The sequence below is a fragment of the Gekko japonicus genome, unplaced genomic scaffold (genome assembly GCF_001447785.1).
Source record: "Gekko japonicus isolate JY-2015 unplaced genomic scaffold, Gekko_japonicus_V1.1 scaffold389, whole genome shotgun sequence".
NCBI lineage: Eukaryota > Metazoa > Chordata > Lepidosauria > Squamata > Gekkonidae > Gekko > Gekko japonicus.
Window position 1 is genome coordinate 920799 of NW_015173685.1, and position 20884 is coordinate 941682.

Genomic DNA, 20884 nt, shown 5'->3' on the forward strand with positions numbered 1-20884 from the left:
ATCTTTGTCTCACTGCAGGTCTTTAAAATATTAACCATCAACTCCACCATTATATTATCAGCAAGGCTATCAGTCTTTGGCTCAATGAAGGTCTTTCTAGATGCTAGGAAGACTTACATGATACATATGACATGAGTCAGGACACAGGTGTCCAGTTCGATTCATTTTCATATGTAGGCTTGATGAATGTGTTGTGTTGTTCTATGGGGCTCCTAATGCTGCAATGGGGAGAGGAGATGGGTCAGGCTTCCTCCCGCTCCATTTTCACCAGTGGAAATGGCTGCAGTGGAGGGCCTGTTTCTCCTTCCTTGGACTCCACAGCCATGTGGGACAACACAACATTTTCAAAGTGCGTTATGCCAATCTGACATGTGACAATGAGCTAGGCTGAGCACCTGTATCCCAACTCATGTCACGTGTATTGTATATTCCGGCCCCCATTTGGACAAACTGTAAGGCCTGATTCCAAAATGATAGTGATCTTCTTGTATCTGAAAGACTAATAAGGAGATGGAATTCAGATGAAGACCTCAGTCTTCATTATATTTGGGAAAGTCAAACATGATCCTGGCCTATCCCTTTTGCAGAACTCCCCAAGGCACCGTACGAGATCTACATGTCAACAGAACCATAGCCGACATTTTTGATGCTATGAAAACTGGCAAAGTTGGCTGTTTTTTTTTGTTACTGGGAAGAGTTGCTGACTGATCAGGACAGAAGCTTGGCCTGGTCCTCTGCTGCCTTTAAGAACAGCTTGAGGTAGAGTAATCAGAAGCTTGAAGCTTTTCACAGCCTGAACAGAGTCCAACTTACAGACATTCAGGTGGGAATAAGGTTGCCAACTGGACTGAGGGGAAATTGTCCCATCCCTTTCATTCATCTACTTCCATTTTTACTCAACTTTACTCCCCAATGGAGACCCCCAAGGGGCCGACAACATAAGTGGAAATAGGCAGTTGCAGCTTTGCATGGCATGAATCCAGATTCAATTGATATTCAAGGAACAGCTACAGGGAACAGTTTAAATGTTTGCAACCCGAGGTGGGAAGGCATCTAAAAATGCTGCAGAATGCTCTAAGGTGAGTTGACCTCCCACTACAAATGTAGGATAGTATTTCTGAATGTTTACTCGGGCTTCTACTTGTGCAGACTTCCTGCCAGTAAAAATCTAGCAAAACAGGAACAAAGATTCTCACCAAGTCCCCCCTTCTACATGCTGGTTTTCTATAGTCCTACTCAGGGCCACTTCTAGGTTTGGGGGGGCCCCAGGCAGAGAGTTCCCCGGGCTCCCTCCCCTCCTTCGCCCCAGACCAGACCCTTCTCATACTCTCATTCCTGGCTGCTCATCCTCCTGCCTGTGTGGCTGCCTGCTTGCAAGACCTCCACTGCCCATGCTCACAGCCGCCTGCACCACTCATAACACTTTCCCTGGTGGTATGTGTGGTACGGTGGTAGCAAGGGAGTGGGAGTGGGTCAGAAGCAATCGGCCCTCTGAGAAACCTTGGGCTCTGGCAGCTGCCCCACCTTAGGGTATCCTGTCACTGGCCCTGGTACTACTTTCTGTTCCATCACTCTTCTGCCTTATTTTGCCCTGACCTGGATAGCCCAGGCTAGCCCGATCCCATCAGATCTCAGAAGCTAAGCAGGGCCGGCCTTGGCTACTGTTTGGAAGGGTGACCTCCAAGGAACACCAGGGTTGTGAGCAGTGTTCCCTCTAAGTTGAGTTAGTGTGAGCTAGCTCACCATTTTTTAGCATCCAGCTCACAGGTTTTTGTCTTAGCTCAGGAAAGATGGCTCCAGAGCAAACTGATTTATGCAGTTGCCAAACGGCTCGCTCACAACTTTAATGCCAGTAGCTCACAAAATAGAATTTCTGCTCACAAGACTCCACAACTTAGAGGGAACATTGGTTGTGAGGCAGAGGCAGGCAATGGCAAACCACCTCTGAGACATCTCTTGCCTTAAAAACAAGTCTAGCTCGCCACCTAGTGGTGCATAATGCTAAAAGAGCTGGAACTTCTGACTGCCAGGAAATCTTAGGATCTCCTGGCTACTCTACACACACTGCCATATGATAATTATTAACTTTTTGTAGCCTTTGCTGGTCCCATTGGAAAGGGATAAACCAGAATCCAATGAAGTCAAAGTAGCTTGTTCTTTAGGTTACCCTAATAACTTAATGCAATAGTTTACTGTTCAGGTATATAACTGTGTGTTAAGCATGCCATATGATAATTATTAACTTTTTGTAGCCTTTGCTGGTCCCATTGGAAAGGGATAAACCAGAATCCAATGAAGTCAAAGTAGCTTGTTCTTTAGGTTACCCTAATAACTTAATGCAATAGTTTACTGTTCAGGTATATAACTGTGTGTTAAGCAAATGTTCATATCTTGATTGTAAGCTTTAGTCCTGTAGAGGCAATTCCCTTGAAAAAGACTCTACTTTAAACTGGGTGGGAATAAAACGTAACATCTAGGATCCAAAGAACAACTTGAGGCGTCAGCAAATGGGCCTTTGATTTTTGTGCTCCTTTATTTTCCTTTGGAACAATAACCTCCCCGCATTTTATTGCAATCTGCTTTTGAAACTCCCGGCAGTTTCAAAAGTGGTCTGCCATCTGGCATGGAGGACTGCGATTCAAGCAACCCAACTCCAAAGCCTCCTTGGGCTTGTGGAACTTCTTGCGCTCTTCTTTGGAGCTCAGCCAGTCATCTCTTTCCTACACAGCAGCTGTTGTTGTTTGCTCACATGGTGCTTTGCAGCCATTTTCTGGGTCCCTCTTGCAGTTTCCAGTCCCACTTCATATGTTAGAATTTAAGACATGGGAGCTGACATATAAAGCTACCTTATATTGAGTCGACTAGTGGTCCCTTTAGCCCGGGGTTTGTTTATTCTAATTGGAAGTGGCTCTCCAAGTAGAGGCTGTTCCAGAGAAGGGCTGTGGCTCACTGGCAGAGCATCTGCTTGGCATGCAGGAGGTCCCAAGTTCAATCCCTGGCATCTCCAGTTACAAGGATCAGGTAGTAAATAATGTGAAAGACTGGGAACTTGAAGAGTTGCTGCCATGCAGAATGGACAAGACTTGACCTTGAAGATCAGATTCTGTAAGGTAACTTCATGTGTTGAAGGTCTTTTAACTCAGTGGCCCCTGGCACCCTCCACCTACAAAATGAATGCAGCATTGCTGAGCTATTATCCTTCCCCATGAATGCTCCTCCATCATATAATTTATGAAAGAGAGGCCTATGTTTAAAAGGGAAGGCACATACTGTCGGGATTCTTTTTAAGTAAGTCAGCAGAGTATTAAGAGACTGAGTCCATGGTGTGTTTTAAAATATAAAAGTTTACTATAAACCCAACATGGGGAAAAGGTACACAGGATATGAAAATAACAAAGAGCTAATATGTCTACATCCTTACAGCTAAAAGGTAAAACGGGAAGAGCTGAATGGCGTCTCCTTCTCTGGTCAGAACAAAGAACGGGAGGAGAAACCAATATGCTAAATACTTGACACACTGGTTTCCAATCAGACTAGCAAATTAGCTCCAAAGTTCCCAGGCATTCTCTTGTCTAAACAGATTGGTTACAAACAAACATGTGACTTAACAAACATCATTAACCCTGTAAATACTGAAGTGTTTTGACTTGTAACACCCAACGCACACACATGGCCAAGAAAGGATCAGAAATGTATTTGCTGGCAAAGGCTATGGTGTGAATCTGTTTACTTCATTGGCATGTAGCATCGTGGTGCCTTCTGCATTTTGTGCTCAGAGATCTGTTTCCAAGAACACAATCTAATTTCTGAAGCAGAAATTACCTACAGATCTTGAAGGCATTGCTCAAGCTCCCCCTTAGAACAAGGGCTGTCTGTCGCTGCATAACTGTTGCTGTTGTTTTCCTCTTATGTATAAAGCAGCCCTCTGGTTGAGGGTTTGAGTTCCCCTCCTGTTGCAGACTGATTATTTATTCTTAGCAAAAGAGGCTGATAATCTGAAATGCCACACGCCACCCATGAACCAGCCCTGATTGCCTGACCATGTGACCACGGTCTCGGTGGATCAGTTCACACATGTGTGTGCCTCCCTTGACTCCATGCCATGTGATGACTCACATGCTGATTGTGTGAATGGGCGTCATGCAAACATTTTGTGCTTGAAGGGTCATGGGATAGTGCTGCTGAGGTGGTGGCACATTTGGGAAGGCTCATTCACACGTACAAGTTCCCACCTGTCAAATAATCTAAATGTGCACGGATAATCTTCCTTCCTGCATCCTTCTGAAGTTACTGGAAATAGAGGTGCCATTTTTGGTCACTGGGCAAAGCTCCTGTGCCTTTAATAAACGAAGAGCATGCCACAAAAGGAAGTCTTAGTCCCCCCCCCCCCGGCACTACATCTGTGTGGGGGGGTTGAAAGCATCACCTGTTGAATTTCTGCCTCTTCTGAGTAAATTAATCTGTCGTCTACTGAGTCAGACTATTTGTCAGGATCAGTGTTGTCTATTTTGACTAGCAGTGGCTCTCAGGGAGAGGTCCTTCATGTAAACCTTCTACCTGATCCTGGTAGATCCTGAAGTTGCCCCAGGATTGTACCTGGGTTCTTCTGCATGCAAAGGATCCGGGAGACCCAGGTTCGAATCCTCACTCTGCCATGGTTGCTTGCTGGATGCCCTTGGGCCAGTCATACACTCTCAGCCTAACCCAGGTGAGGATAAAGTGGAGGAGGGGAGAATGAGGCGAGCTGCTTTGGCGCCTATTAGGGGAGACATATTTATTTATTTATTTTATTAATTAATTAATTTCTACCTCTCCCTCTCTCCACTCAGGGCAGCTTATAAGCAATTTTAAACCAACATACGGTTTAAAACCAGCAAATGCAAAATATAAAATGCAATTCATACAATTTCAATAAATAAGTCAGTAAGTAATCAGATTCATGAAGTCAGTAAGTAATCAAATATCACGGAGCTATGGCTCCTGTGCCGAATATACAGGTCTTAGGCACAAGAGCCTTGTCAGAAAAAAAAGACGGTAACCCAAGTTGAGACCGCTGTTCTTTTCTTCCTTTAAAAAGAAAAAAAGAAATTGAAGCCTTAGACGCCAGCAGACGGCCGCCTGCGATGATTTCCCCTTGAGTCGACGGGCATAAAAGGATTCTGAATCGTGCCGCAATTCGGACGATGCCGCGGAAAGTCCTTTGCTTTGCTTTGACCCTCGCCCCGTCGAAGTCTTCCAGGAGAGCAGAGGGACGTGCTCGAAGAAGACCTTGTATGGATTTACGGAGCTATCCCGCACACTCAGTCACTCCCGATCTGATCCCGTTGAAATTGGCAGGTTGCGCTTGGAGCGACTGTGCGTCGGAGAGCACCGTAAATCTACGCAGGGCTTTCGGACAGATCCGTCCGCTGTCCGGGAAGACTTCGACGGTGTGACGGAAAAGCAAAGAAAAGGACCCGCGAACAGGAATCCCGGCCGTTCCCGGAATCCGGGGCTCCACATAGGCTTGTTCCCAGAGAACTACAACTCCCAGCATTCCGAGCGGCAAGCGCGCCCGACTCCGGCGGCTACCTGCTCTCCTCTCCTCTCCTCTCCGAAGCCGCCTTTGGCAAGTCAGTCGGTGGGAGTTTAGCGCAGCCAAGCGACCGACTGGAGCCACTTCGGACCGCAGCGAGCAGCGAAGCGCGGCTGCCGCTCGCTCCGCCAGGGCAGCCTCCCGCGCTCGGCAACTTCGGGCTCTTCTTCGCCAAGAGCCCCCGGAGCCGGGAGGAGAGGCGCCTGCGAGGGAGAAGGGGGGAGAAGTCGCCGCCGGAGAAGGGAGATGAGGCGGCTCTGGAGGCTGGGCTCTCCCCGCTTCTTGCCGTCGCCAGCGGACCACGGGAGAGCCGGATCCCCCCCTGGGTCCTCCCTCCTCCTCGACGCGCCCAGCCGCGGTGCCCCCGGGCGGGCTAGCGCCATCCTCCCGCCGGGACTGCATGGCTCTGGCGAGGCGGCTCCCGAGCCCCGGGGCCACTTGGGGGAGTGGTGAGGGCGGACGGCGCGGGATCTCGAGGCGGGGCTCCCCGGGAGCCGGCGCCTAGGCGGCGAGGCGGCTGTCCGTCGGTGCCCTGGCTGATGCCGGCGTTTGGAGCCCCGGAGGCGGCCGGAGTGACTGGGGAGCCCTTCCACTTGCATGGCTGGAGGCGGGAGAGGAGCGCCTAGCGTCGGCGGCGGAGGCTGAGGCGGCGGCGAGCCAGCGGGCTGGGGGGGGAGGAGAAGCGGGCTTCTCCGGGGCGCGCCGGTCGCCTGGCTCTCCCGTGATGTGGAGGCTGAGCGTGTGGTGGCTCCTGAGCAGGGTCTGCCTCTTGCTCCTGCCCCCCTGCGCCCTCGTGCTGGCCGGGGTGCCCGGCTCCTCCTGCCACCCGCAGCCCTGCCAGATCCTCAAGCGGATCGGGCACACGGTCAGGATCGGGGCGGCGCACCTGCAGCCTTGGGCTGCCACGACTTCCCGAGCCGGCGCCGGAGACTGGGAGGCGCGCAATGACATCCCGCTCGCGGGCATCCCTGCCGGAGAAGGAGCCGGGGCAGCCCCCGAAGCGGTGCCGCAGACGCCCGGGACGACGGACCGGAAAGGCTCCGGATGGCAGGGGAGGTGGAGGAGCGGGAGCGGGACCGGCCTGAGGAGCAGGGCGCACTTAGACGCCGGGAACCTCGTCGGCAACGAGAGTCGGGACCGGCGGGAACTCCTGCCCTTGCTGCCCAGGGAGGCGCTCCTGGGGGCCGTGGAGAACCTCAACCGCGTCCGAGGGCTCCTGCCCTACAACCTGTCCCTGGAGGTCGTGATGGCCATCGAGGCCGGGCTGGGAGACCTCCCTCTCTTCCCCTTCTCTTCTCCCAGCGCCTCCTGGAGCAACGACCCGGTCTCCTTCTTGCAGAGCATTTGCCACACCGTGGTGGTCCAAGGGGTCTCCGCCATCCTCGCTTTCCCACAGAGCCGAAGCGAGATGCTGGAGATGGACTTCGTGGCCACCGCTCTGCACATCCCCGTCGTCAGCATCGTGCTCAACGAGTTCCCCCGAAAGAGCCAGGTAAGGACGGGGGGGCGCCCAGCCGGGTCGGAGCACGCCGGGGGCTGTGGGGGGGGGATTCGCGCCACTGTGGATGTTGCGCTGGGAAGTGGTGACGGGATTGGAGGAGGAAACCTGTTAGAGGGAGCCACTATACTATCAATATGTATGTAAGACTTTCAACGAAGTGGGGAGGCTCCAGCGGAGACGGGAGAGCGCAAGCAAGTCTGCTTTGCGCTTAGCTCTAAGGAATCAGCACCACGGACAGCGCACCACCTAAACCGGAGCTTTGCGCTTGGAAGCCAGGCAAAGAAAGACTCCCAATATTTCTCCCTTTCCAAGTTTTCTCTTTGCAACTCGTCTCAATTAAGAACAAAAAAAAAACCACTCACTTGTGCGTTGGCATTTGCTACGGTAGATTTTCTCCCTCTGCTGTTTCCTACCCACTAAAGAGATTAGCTCCTCTTAGCCAAAACGCTTGTGAATCAGGGTGATGGTTGTTCCAGGACTGGTTCCAGAGAATGAGAGGACAGGCTTTTACTTACTTATTTTGGATTCTGAGAATCCACCTAACCCAAACGGGACTGATTGATAGATAGAGCCATTTTGTTTTAACTGTGGTCTGAACGTGTGTGCCTGCTGAAGCCGCTTGTGTCGTTTCTGGAACTCATGAAACTTTTAAACAGCTCAGACTGGATCTCCCTTAATGTATCTGTGCATCTGCTATTCCGTATATCCAGGAATCATTTAATGCATGAGTTAAGGAAAAACAGACTGGTTGTAGCTCACACAGTCAACTCTGAATGTGTTTCACTTGCGCGTACAGACACAGAACAATACAGAGATACATCATAATTGGGCGAGACTGAAATGTCCATTGTTGGATACATTATTATTTGTATCAATATTTATAATTTTACAGCAATGATCACTGCTGCCTTACAGGGCAATCCTAAACCAAGTTATATCCTTCTAAGTCTATTGAAGTCAGTGGCCTTAGAAAGTTGTAACTCTTCTTTGGATTGCACCAGTACTTAAAAAGCAACTTTGGTGTATCCTTTAACAAGGAACTCTTCTGACAGTTTTTGTGTTTGCTTGCTTGCTTGCATTTAGAATATAGGACTGTGGCAGAGCAACAAGCCACAGATTAGAGATCTGACCCATATATCTTTGCCCCAGGGAATTTATGAGAGTAGCCATTTTTAATAGTTTTACCATGTCTTTCCCTCGTTTTCCTCTTCATTTGGTTCGCAGGAGGTCTTATAATCCAAAAAGGCCACTTTAAGTCAGTGAGAGCTATTATTTTCTCCATGGAGAACTGAGGCACATGAGGACCAAGAGTGTAGTCCTATGTACTTTTAGTGAAGAGTAAACTCCACTGTACTCAATGGGACATATCTGAATAGATATGGGTAGGATAAGATGCATTTGCAAGTAACTGACTTCAGGATTATACTTTGTTGGGGAGAGGGTGGCAAAGAGTCAGGGAGAGAAGACAGCATACAAGCTTTTAGATAGAACACTGGTTGTATCTTCTTTCTTTGAAGGTTCATGTCCATTTTACCTTTTTTTTTTCCAGTTTAACAAATCCATATGCCTCGGTCCATGTGGAAGCTGGAAGAAACATTGTACTTTTGCATTTTTCCCCCTTTTTTACAGTTCAGGGCTTGTGACCACTATCAATCAGCCTCTCTGGCATATGTAATAGCCTGCCCCATACCCACGGCTTGCAGTACCAAGCAGGCTCCAAAAAAAGAGAGGCGGGGTAATATGTCCATTGATACATGACTAGTGGGCTGCTTTCAGTGTAGTGAGTCCTCAGTTGGGCAGATGTGCTGCAAGTCCCGTTCGTCTATCCCTAATAAATATACATAAGAGAAGCTGAACTAAGGGAGTGTCACAATCAGAGTGATCTGCTAGTGAGCAGTCTTGCTAGTGGAGAGAAATGGGAAATTTCCTTGGACTAAGAATGCGTGGGAACCTCCTCCCTCCCCAGGCTGTTTGGTTAACTCAGGATGGGGAGTGACTTACTTTGTAGGATGGGGGAGCATCTTACTTTGTAGAATCTGGATTATTTATCTAGGCAAACCATCTGATCTGCAGTTATTTGTAAATGCTTCTTTGCTCCCACTGCTGGCTTGTGTACTTTGGGATCCAGCTTTTAAGCTTGCTTTCTGAAAGACTTCCAGATAGAAAACAATCCTTATTTGGTCTGAGGGCTTCTTGAATGCTGTTCGGCTGATATTTCTTGGGACATTTTCTAGTCTTCATTTCCAGATGATGAGCAGCATAATGTATCTGTGGAATCTTCTCAGCCATATTTAACAGAGTACTTGGTAGAAATGGTGCATGTGTGTGTGTATGTGAGTGAGTGAGTGAGTGAGTGAGAGATTCTCTAGCATGACCAGCCAATGGCACCCATGGTGTAGCAGTTCATTCCAAGCTCAGTTTTCAGGCACCTTGTGGAAAAAAATGAATGGGATGCACTATTGGACATATTTGGTCTCCACCACAGATAGTAACCAATAGAAAACAGGAAGCAAGTGTAGGGCACTCATTAGAGTGTGGGAGTAGAACTGGAAAGAAACATCTTCAATCCACCACTCTGCCATGAAGTTCATTGAGTGGCATTGTCACTCTTTCTCAATCTGACCTACCTCACAGGCTTGTTATGGGTAGGGACATGTATGCTGCCCAGAGGTTCTTGGGGGGAGGATACAATAGGAATGTAATAGACAAAACAATCCTGCTTCTTTTTTAAAAAAAAGATTGTTGCTTGCCTGAGCCAAATGATGCCATTTTCCATGCCTTTCAATCATGCATCATTACATACAGAAATATTATTGCAGAACATTTCATCCTTTGTTATGTGCAGCTGTGCTCTAAGTGCATGCAATATCACAGCAGTGCGGTTGCTAATGGGACTCCAAATCACATGAACATTCAGCTGTGCCACCCAGCCACTTTTTTTTCCATTTGAAGGACTTGTGGTTCAAGCCCCATATAGCCACGGCAGAGAAAACATCCATTATGGAGGTATTTCTCCAATGGTTATGGTTGAGCTGAACCATGTGCACTACCCTCTCAGCAAACAACTAACAACCCAACTGGGACTGAGCTTCCGACTGACAACCACACCATTGGAATATCTATGAACTGGACTTGAGCTTATTAAAAGAATGAAACATTCTGTAATATGTCTGCATGTAATTATACATTTGACATCTGGAACAATGCACACATGGCTGGGGGGGGGGACCCTGTACCTTACTTTACACTGAATTCGATCATATTGTTTCATGAGGCCAGCGTGTGGTTTGCCCTCTCATGATTCCGCATAGACTTTCCACTTTTGTCCTCTATGTGCTGTACAGAGGAAGAGTTGGCACCCTATACAGCCAGGCAGCAAGAAGCTAGAACTGTATATTTAGAACCTTATGAACCAAAATGATGGAGCTGGACTCTGATGCACCCCTTCTGTGACTAATCAGGGATGAGGCAATCGGGTTGACTGTTAAAACGTACGGAAGTGGACGCTGGAAACAAATCTGCGAGCACGTGTTCTAAACAAAGAGGTAATCTAAGGACATAAGTCAGCCTGCTGAGCCAGGTCGGTACCTAGAAGGAAGCAGCAAGAGATCTTATAATATAAGGGTCTACCTTATACAGTCATGTCAATAATGGCTCTTGGAGCTCAGCACTGTCTACTGTGGCTTGCTGTAGCTCTCCAAGGTCTCAGCGAGGGACCTGTCTCAGCCTTTCTGCTTGAGGTGCTTTTCACTGGACACACCCAACAGAAGAGGCTCTGGATTGGACATAAAATGACCAATACAGTAACCTCCCCACCCCTCATGATCTCTGGTGGAGTCACTTTTGGAATACTCTGAGACATTCTAGCTACCTCCTCTCCAAAAGAGCTGAGAAAAGGGTGTCCCAAATGACCAAGGAGCTGAAGTATACTCCCTATCAGGAAAGACTCCAGAGTTTTGAGATTAGGGGGGAAAGTGGGGACATAGAGGAGTTATGGATGACATGGAAAAATTGGACAGAACGTTTCCTCTCTCTTCCAAAATACCAGTGCTGAGGGTTACTCAAAGAAGGTGATGGACAGTAGACTCTGGACAGACAAAAAGAAAAGTTCTTCTTACAAAACGTAATTAACACCTAGAACTCACTGCCAAAACGTATAGTATGCCACCGCTTCCATGACTTTAAAGGGGGATTCGGCACATTCATGATTAGACACATTCATGGGAGTTGACAAATTCAGCGTCTCTTGTGGCTACCCGAAACCTCCTTGTTCGGAGACAACATGCTCCTGAGCACCACTTGCCGGGGAGGATCAGCAGTTGACTTCCTACCCTGCTTGAGGGATCTCTGGAAGCTTCTGCTCACCCAGGAAGCTGGAGGAGATAAATCTTTGGTCTGGTCCAGTAGGGTACTTACATGTCTATGTACTTATGACCTAATACGTACAAAGCACTGCACAATGGGTCACAATTCAGCCTTAGCCAATCTTTCCAGAGGGTCAATTTATAATGCTAGATTGATGAATGTGAAAGGTTTTGAGATATGGAGAGGAGAGTGTAACCTACCGAGCTGTTTTTAATTCAGTCATGAACAGGACACTTCTAGGTGGATAACTATGCTGGTCTGCAGTAGACGAGCAAGATTCAAGTGCAGTAGCACCTTGGAGACCAATACAATTTCCACCGTTTAAGCTTTTTGAGACGCCAAGTTGCCTTCATCAGTTGCCTTGTATCAGATACTGATACAAAATGGGGCAGTGACATTTATTGCCCTTTGCTGCGCATCTCCCGAGTAAGATACAGCTGAGACACTCTCAGGCACTTCCTTGTGGGCTGTGGTTTGCCCTCACCCGCAGCTGCTTCCTTCTCCTGCTCTTCTGCCTGATGCCTGTGCTTCATGGGGCTCTCTCAGCCCCTCAGCTCTATATCTCTCCAGTGCCTCCTCACCAACTGCTCTGTACTGCTTTCATTCACTTCAGCAGACCATACCCCTTCATGCTCTGCCTCCTTCTCATCAGACCCCACCCCCCTTGACTCCATATTTATTCCTCACCCACCACATCCACTTGGTGGCTTCTGCCCAGATCTTCTGACAAGTGTGCCCCACTTACCTCTAGCTGTCCCTGGGCCAATTGGTCATTGGGGGAGGGGAGGGGGAGGCATGTCTTTCTCTTCCCCAGGGAAGCTGAAGGTAAGGCTTCCAACCTTCTAGCAGAAGGGCAACCTGGATTCCCATGTGTGGTGACCACCACTGGGGAAGTACATTGGGGTGATCATCACAATGTGTCATTTATTTAATTAATTATTTCTATCCTACCTTCTTCCAAAGACTTAAGGCATCTTAACGTTCCTGTTGATCTCAATGGGAGATTAAAACACCTCAGTTTGGTCTAGTGGTTAAGTGCGTGAACTCTAATCTGGGAGAACTGGGTTTGATTCCCCACTTGCACCTGGCTGGATGACCTTGGGCAAGCCCTAGCTCTGATAAGAGCTGTTCTTGAAAAAGAACAGTTTGTGTCAGAGTTCTCTCAGCCCCACCCACCTCACAGGGTGTCTGTTGTGGGGAGGGGAAGGGTAAGGAGTTTGTAAGCCGCTCTGAGACACCTTTGGGTAGTGAAGGGCGGGGGATAAATCCAATCTCTTCTCTTCTTCTTTTACCTCACAGGGTGTCTGTTGTGGGGAGGGGAAGGGTAAGGAGTTTGTAAGCCGCTCTGAGACACCTTTGGGTAGTGAAGGGCGGGGGATAAATCCAATCTCTTCTCTTCTTCTTCTTCACTTTGGCAGGATAATGTCCCTTCTCTTGAGTTTTGTTCTCCTTCTTGGGAATGACACCATGTGATACAGTTCTCTTTCATCGCAATACTTACTTAATTTACTTGGAGTAAACAACAGGCAAAGTATTTAATGAAGACCTGATATACTTTTTAAACAGAAAACAACCTCAGGGAGTCACAGTTTGGGGTAGAAATGTGTTCTGCCTTTTTCTCCTCTCAAAACACCAGCCTTCCTAGACTGTTTCTCTTATTCAAAAAGAATCCCCATGGGACTACCCTAGCCTGTAACTTGACCTTATTTAAAATACTTCATTTGTCATCCAGCAAAGGGCATAGTGAGCCACCTTATGTGTATACATGCAGCCCTTTAAAAAAAAACCCTGAAAATGTGACAAACAGTTAATTGGCAAGGAAGAATAAGGGAGAGGGGCTGAATCTAGACAGCACGTGCCCTCCCAAATAGCCAGTCAGTCGGATTTTAGTATTGTAAACAAAGTTACATATGCATCTGAAGAAGTGAGCAGTCACTCACGAAAGCTCCTACCCTGCCACAAATTTTGTTAGTTTTTAAGGTGCTGCTGGACTCTTGCTCTTTTCTGCTACTACAGACAAACTAACACGGTCTATCCATCTTAATCTAAAGCTATATATGTACAGCTCTTGCTGACGGGACTGGACTGTGGAATCACACGTGTGCAGTTTGCATGCAGTTCTCCATCCGGCTAGGAGTATGCACAGAGAGGTTTGCCTCTATGAGCATATAGCCCTTAACTGGATGATGACATGGTCCTCTACTGTCTTAAGGAGGAGGTTAACAAATTATCTAAAAATATGGCAATAAAACAAATGATATGCATTAGACATCAGACAGCTATTACATAAAAGGGCCAGCAGAGCAGCAAAAGACCCGGCAGCTTCCAACTGGCCTGTTCCAGCAGCACAAACGTCAAAATGCCTGCAGAAACAAGTGAGTCTTTGTGAAATGGTGCACTGTCATGTCTTTCAGAAGCTCCATTGCCCCCTCAGTCGAAATAAAGAGACAGACACCAGTGTGGATTTAACAAGGGCCACTTTATTAATTAATTAATTAATTAATAACAACAACTACTGGCGAGGGGTTGCCAGAAATGTACTGAGGAATATGACAGGTGTCAATCTCCTGACAGCCTTCATTTCCTTCTGGGCACCTGCCCTGATCTCAAGCCACCGAAGGTAGCTTTCGACCAGCAGCATGACATGTTCAAGAGAACCCCTGACCCACCACCCCAGAAGTTGCAAAGGCCCGCTAAGGTAGGCCGAGCCAGATTGTTCCAAGGAAGATCACCCCTTCCCGGCCTTGAGCCCGAACAGCCTGAAAGCCGTTCCTGGAGGACCCTTAAGTTCCTTTATAACAATGCCCAGGTGCTCACCATTTCCATCCTGATCGCGCTACCCCGCCAAACCTAAAGTGACCATACTATTAAGAACCCGCCCCCCCCCGAAACCAATATACCAACACCACCATCATCAGTGCAAGGTAGGCAAAAACACCCCCATCCACAGGCCAAATTGATGGAGGCAAAAAATTCCTACCTGGTCCCACAAAAAGGCAACCGGTAAAACCTGCACTAAAAATAGGGCGGGAGGGTGAGCCGAGCACGCCAAAGGACTGGTGAGGTAAGGGGCAGCAGCCAGGCCTAAATAGGCTGGCTCCCCCCCCTATCGGTGTCAAATAGGGCGGGAGGGTGGGCCGAGCACACCAAAGGACTGTGAGGAAGGGGGCAGGAGCCAGGTCTTCTTCTTTCTGCCTCTAGAGGAGGCAAATCAGCCCTCCCCCGCCAGCGCAAGCTTGGTGGGGGTTGGGGCTCGCATTCTAACCTTGTGGCTACTGCAGGAAAGGCCCTGGTCTTCTCAGCAATAGTTCTATTTCTTTGGGCAATGGGCTTTCAAGTGGGGGACAAAATGAATATCTCGTGAACAGTGTTCTCTCTAAGCTGAGTTTGTGTGAGCTAGCTCAGTTTTTTAGCCTCTGGCTCACACATTTTTTTGTTTTAGCTCAGGAAGGCTGGCCCCAGAGCAGTGTTCCCTCTAAGCTGAGTTAATGTGAGCTAGCTCACAATTTTTTAGCCTCCGACTCACACATTTTTGTCTTAGCTCAGGAAGGATGGCTCCAGAGCAAACTAATTTATGCAGTAGCCAAATCGCTCGCCCACAGCTTTAATGCCGGTAGCTCGCAAAGTAGGATTTTTGCTCACAGAACTCCACAGCTTAGAGGGACCATTGCTCCAGGGCAACCTAATTTATGCAGCAGCCAAATCACTTGCTCTCAGCTTTAATGCCAATAGCTCACAAAGTAGAATTTTTGCTCACAAGACCCACAGCTTAGAGGGAGCATTGCTTATGAAGGGATCTGAGTAAAGAAGATTTGGCTTTTGAAAGCTTACACTCTGGAAATCTTGTTGGTCTTTAAGGTGTTACTAGACTTGACCTATACTAGAGAGAGCTGTGGTGGCTCAAGTGGTTAAGACGCTGAACTGCAGGCTGTGTAAGGTCAGTAGTTCAGCAGTTCGAGACCCAGGGTGCCGCATGACGGAGTGAGCTCCCGCCTCTACTTCCATCTCCTGCCAACCTAGCAGTTCGAAAACAAGAAATTGCAAGTAGATAAATAGGGACCACTTCGGTGGGAAGGGAGCAGCATTCCGTGTGCCTTGGTGTTTAGTCATGCCGGCCACATGACCACCGAAACGTCTTCGGACAGCGCTGGCTCTTCGGCATTGAAACGGAGATGAGCACCGCAACCCTAGAGTCGGACTCGACTGGCTTTCGAGCAAGGGAACCTTTACCTTTACTTTAGACTTGACCCGTGGCCTTCTACTGCAGACCAACACAAGTACCCACCTGAAACTATGGATATCTCAGTAGACTTGAAAGTGGCTTATATGGGGAAAGCTGTCCCGATTCACTGCATGAACAAGTCCTGAGATGCTTCCTGCATTCTTGCAGCTGAGCATATTAGTCAGTTTGGAGACAGGAGATGGAGGGAGAGGGGGGGTGTTGTAACACTGGAGCTCTAGCTTGCTCACCGGCTCTCTGACAGAGTATTGATTGGAGCTGACATCTGGGGAGCAGACCTTTCTTCCTTGGAGGCTGGCAGCTCCTGACAAAAAACTTTGTAAGGTTGCTTGAAGGTGACAGCAGCGAAAACTATCCTGGAATATAATCACTGCCCAAGTTTTAGATTCAGGGCTGGTCTGACTGGCAGTGCATAGCTGCTCTCTGCTTGCAGGGGGATGGATGAAACGGACTGTAGAAGGTTCGTATGCAGTGGTTCTTCTGGCACTCTAGAGTGTGCGGAGCACAGTAGAGATGGAGGATGAATGGGCTTGGCCCCAGGACCTTAAGGGCCAAACAAGACGAGATGGTATCCCCAGGTCTGACCCGGGGAAGATGCAAGTGGTTTTAAAAGTCTGCAATCAGGAGCGGGTCCTTGCAGCATGATATGGAGAGGTGCTCTTCTTCCCCCCCTACACACCTTTTCAAGCACCAAAGCTTCCCCTCCACACTGTGGGAGTTGCATAGGGTTGCCAACCTCCAAGTGGGGCCTGGGGAATCTCCCGCTTTTACAACTGATCTCCAGCTGACAGAGATCAGTTCCCCTGGAGAAAAGGGCTGCTTTGAGTGGTTGACTCTATGGCACTGTACCATGCTGAGACCCCTCCCCTCCCAAACCCCGCCCTCTCCTGGACCCACCCACCCCAAAGTCTCCAGGTATTTCTCAACCCAGACCTGGCAACCCTAATTTACAGGCCCCTCTTAATCATAGGCCATAAACAGGTGCTTACTTAGTTTGTGCATAAGTCCAGCCCTGCCACTGAACATCCCCCAAACAATTGTGATGGCTGGCTGGCTGGCTGGCTGGCTGGCTGGCTGGCTGGCTGGCAGGCAGGCAGGCAGACAGACAGACAGAGAGATGATAGATGATAGATAGATGATGATGATGATGGATAGATGGATAGATGGAGGATAGATGGAGGATAGATGGAGGATAGATGGAGGATAGATGGAGGATAGATGGATGGATAGATGGATGGATAGATGGATTGATAGATAGATAGATGATAGATAGATAGATAGATAGATAGATAGATAGATAGATAGATAGATAGATGACAGACAGACAGACAGATAGATGGATAGATGGATAGATGGAAGATGGATGGATGGATGGATGGATAGATAGATAGATAGATAGATAGATAGATAGATAGATAGATAGTTGATAGCTAGATTGATAGATAGATGACAGACAGACAGACAGATAGATGGATAGATGGATAGATGGAAGATGGATGGATGGATGGATGGATAGATAGATAGATAGATAGATAGATAGATAGATGACAGACAGACAGACAGACAGATAGAATAGATAGATAGATAGATAGATGATAGATAGATAGATAGATAGAGGCTTTAGTACAGGTTGCAGAAGCCAGTTTCTTCCATATTCCACTTTCTTTTTAAAGCAACTTTCTGGCTGCTATAGCCATGCAACTTGCTTGGGAATTCCTGGTGAGCACTTGCCAGCAAGCTCACTGAATAACATTTGTGCTGATCAAGAAACAAAGCTACAGAGGCCCACGTAAAACTCCATAGCTGGCCAAACACTGCCCGAAACAGAATGTTTTTATTTTGATTTGCTATAACCGAAAAATTACTTTTAACTGCATAAATTTTCAGCGACAACATACTAGTTTTACAACACGCCTAAGAAATAAATACTCATAAAGTTGTTACTTCCTTCTGCAAGTTATAAAACAACGGTCACCAAGCTCACATCCATATGTCAAACACTCCTAGAATCCAGCAGTGTTATTAATGTTACCAGTTTCGTTGTATCCCCCATTTTAAATAACCGTTCCCCTTTGCTAGGTAAAAGCTGGGACTTCCAATAGCATGGAAGCACTATTCTGGCAAAGACTAAGAAATTTAACATCAATTCCTGATAGATGAACAATTTCTACGTAGTTCAATAAAATAATGTCTGGTTTTCTTCTTGGAACTGTCTAGAATATATTATGCAGCTCAGGCAAGATGCTAATGTGTTAGGCTGGTATGACTCATACATTACATACAGAATGTGTATGACATAGCCAGCATAGTGTAGTAGTGAGAACAGTAGATGAGGGACTCCTGAGTCCAGATCCCCACTGTGCCACAGAACTTGCTAGGTGACTTCAGGCCAGTCAGCCCAACCTACCAGAGCTGTGTACTCTGTTTTATTTATTTATTTATTTATTTATTTATTTATTAAATTTATATCCCGCCCTCCCCGAAGGCTCAGGGCAGCTCACAAGGGGCATAAATGCCGAAGTTAAAACAATAAAACAACACAAAACAGTATAAAATACAGTAAATACAATTCACTTAAAATGCCTTCCACGGTGCTCCAAGGATATTTAACTATAGATTCAAGATGGGGTACCAAGATAACTTATGCTAAGCAACAACAGTAATGATAATAATATATAGTAACAACAATATACGTCCCTACAGCGCTGTCACCTGCCAGGAACGTCTCACACCCCCGGTATTGTCCACTCCAGAGATGGTCAATTTGCGGAATTAAGAAGGGGGGGGTGCAGATGGAATAATGGTGGCGGATGATGGGGGCAGCGGCTCCTACTCGAAAGCCTACTCGAAAGCCTGAGTTCATTGGTGAGAGGATGTAATCAAATTGTACTGAGTAACAAAATTCAGTTGGGGTGTGTGGTAGAACGTGCCTACACTGGCCTGCAGGCCCATTCCACCCTGCCCTCCTAGGGGGGTTCCCAGTTTGGTGTAGTGGTTAGGAGCACGGACTCTAATGTGGGAGAACCGGGTTTGATTTCCAACATGCAGCTGCTGGTGTGACCTTGGGCTTGTCACAAGTTCTCCCAGGGCTGTTCTCTCAAGAGCATGCCTCGAAAGAGCTCTCTCAGCCCCACCTACCTCACAGGGTGTCTGTTGTGGGGAGGGGAATGGAAAGGAGTGGGGCATAACTCCAATCTCTTCATCCTCATCCTCCTTATTTCCAGTAGCCGCTACCACCACCTGATCAATATAGCGATTTTGCACTGAGGGGATCAGGACCCTCAGCTTCCCCTCCCAACTCAGAGGCCTCACCTCTGTGTCTCCCGCTAGCCCAGTGCCTGGCTACCACAGGGACAGCCTACTGCTTTGTGCACCCCTGGGGGAATAGCCAGTTGCCAACTGCTTGCCTTCCCCCCTCCTGGGGCTCCCTTTTAAAATAGTGTTTCCGAAACAGTGTGGGTCTATGTGGTACAGAGAACCACTCCTTGCATCAATAGTTTAAAATATTTATGAAAAAGAAAATGTTTACAAGCATATTTTTAGCACCACACCAGACTGAAGCAAGGAAGAACAAACTAAATTGATAAAACACAAATCCTCTATCCCTGTCAGCTACACTTGCCCTTTCTGATGGTAAAATAGAGGACAGGCTCTTTATCTTAGTTGTAGTTCTCTAAAGGTCCTCCATTACCTTGAATCTTGCTCCCAGCTCTTTGGGCCAGCTGCATGGTCCCAAATGGCTGCCTGCTCCCCACCTCACACAAGACGTCTGTTAAACTCAGCATCCCAAGGAAAAAGAGCTATTTCCTGTTGCCGGAAGAATTTATCCCCTCTGTTCCGCCTCCCCTTGACCCCAGTCAGCCCAGGTCAAGGTTTCTTTTACTATTGTCTCCTTCCTTCCTGAAAACCTATCTAGCGTAAAGTCCACCCAGCTCCTATTCCCTGTTATGAGAGAGGGGGGGGGACAGCTTGACCATCCCATTAGCATTTTTATGAGGGCAGCTGATCTCCTCCCCCCTTCCCTGCCTGCTCCCAGCTCAGAGGGGGGGGGAACCTTAAAACACACAGTGAAGGCTTTTGCTGCTTGCCAACTATCCAGGAGATAAGGCATCTCTCCTCAGAGAGGAATGCACAGCCCTTGCTTGAATGTAGGGTTGCCAACTCTGGGTTGGAAAATTCCTGGTGATTTGGGGGCAGAGCCTGGTTGGAAGGGAGGGCATAATGCCACCCTCCAGAGCAGCCATTTTCTCCAATGGAACTGATCTCTGTAGCCTGGAGATTAGTTGTATTCTGGGTAGGGTTTCCAGGTCCCTCAGACCTGCCAGTGGGAGATGGGGGGCAAACGTATTGGGAGCAGGAAGGAACACTGGAAATAAACGCAATGTGCCTACATGACCTGGAAGGGACGTAGACATGTCAGGGGGCAACACCCTGGTTTTGGGGCAAAACTCTATGGTAGAATTAGCTTCTATCATAGAGTTTTGCCCAAAAACCAGAGTGTTGCTACCCAACATCACCAACATGCCTACATCACTTCTCGGACACGTAGGCACATCACGTTTATTTCTGGCTTCTTGCCTGTTTGGGGGGCATAATTGGGGGAGAGAAGCACCTAAAACTGGGGGACCCCCGCCTGCACCAGGGGTCTGGTATCCCTAATTCTGAAAGATCTCTGGGCCCCAGCTGGAGACTGGCAATGCAACCTAAATGTGTGAACACTGACCATTGAGGTATCCTTAGAAATGCCAGCAAAATTCTGTAGCTCTTTCCAAATGTTGACACTACTAAAATATAGCAGACCTAGCAAAGGTAGGGATGGTAGATATTTATTCAGTCATGAATTTAGATTAAAAAGAAGCGTTTGTCACACCTGCCCTTCATGTAAACACTGGACACATCAGGGTAATGTCAAACGGGAACAATCTGATAGAACTGCTTGATTTTTCCCCCCCGCTGTACCCACCCTCCTCAAGATTTATTTGCTAATGTCTAGTGACAATAAATCCAAACACTGTTATTACCAGGGACGGCTGCTTACTTCACGATGGCCATTTGGAAAGAATAAATCATAACTCCAAAGAAAATGCAGCAATTTGAAGCAATCGTTTGGCAAAGGCAGCCTGGATCTTCCTTGATAACGGCACACGTTGCGTTTGAAGCTCTGACAAGTAATTGTTAGGGAGGGGGAGGGTTTGCTGCTGAC

At 47.9% G+C, this 20884-nt stretch overlaps 1 protein-coding gene across 1 annotated transcript in view; it reads left to right on the forward strand.

The window, feature by feature from the left end:
- Positions 1–6299: 6299 nt before the first annotated feature.
- GRIN3A (glutamate receptor, ionotropic, N-methyl-D-aspartate 3A) overlaps positions 6300–20884 on the forward strand; it is a 177080-nt gene continuing 162495 nt past the window's right edge. Inside the window, exons 1-2 of the mRNA XM_015423090.1 lie at positions 6300–6491; positions 6627–7067. Coding sequence (XP_015278576.1) covers positions 6300–6491; positions 6627–7067 — 633 coding nt within the window. The remainder of the gene's footprint in view (positions 6492–6626; positions 7068–20884) is intronic.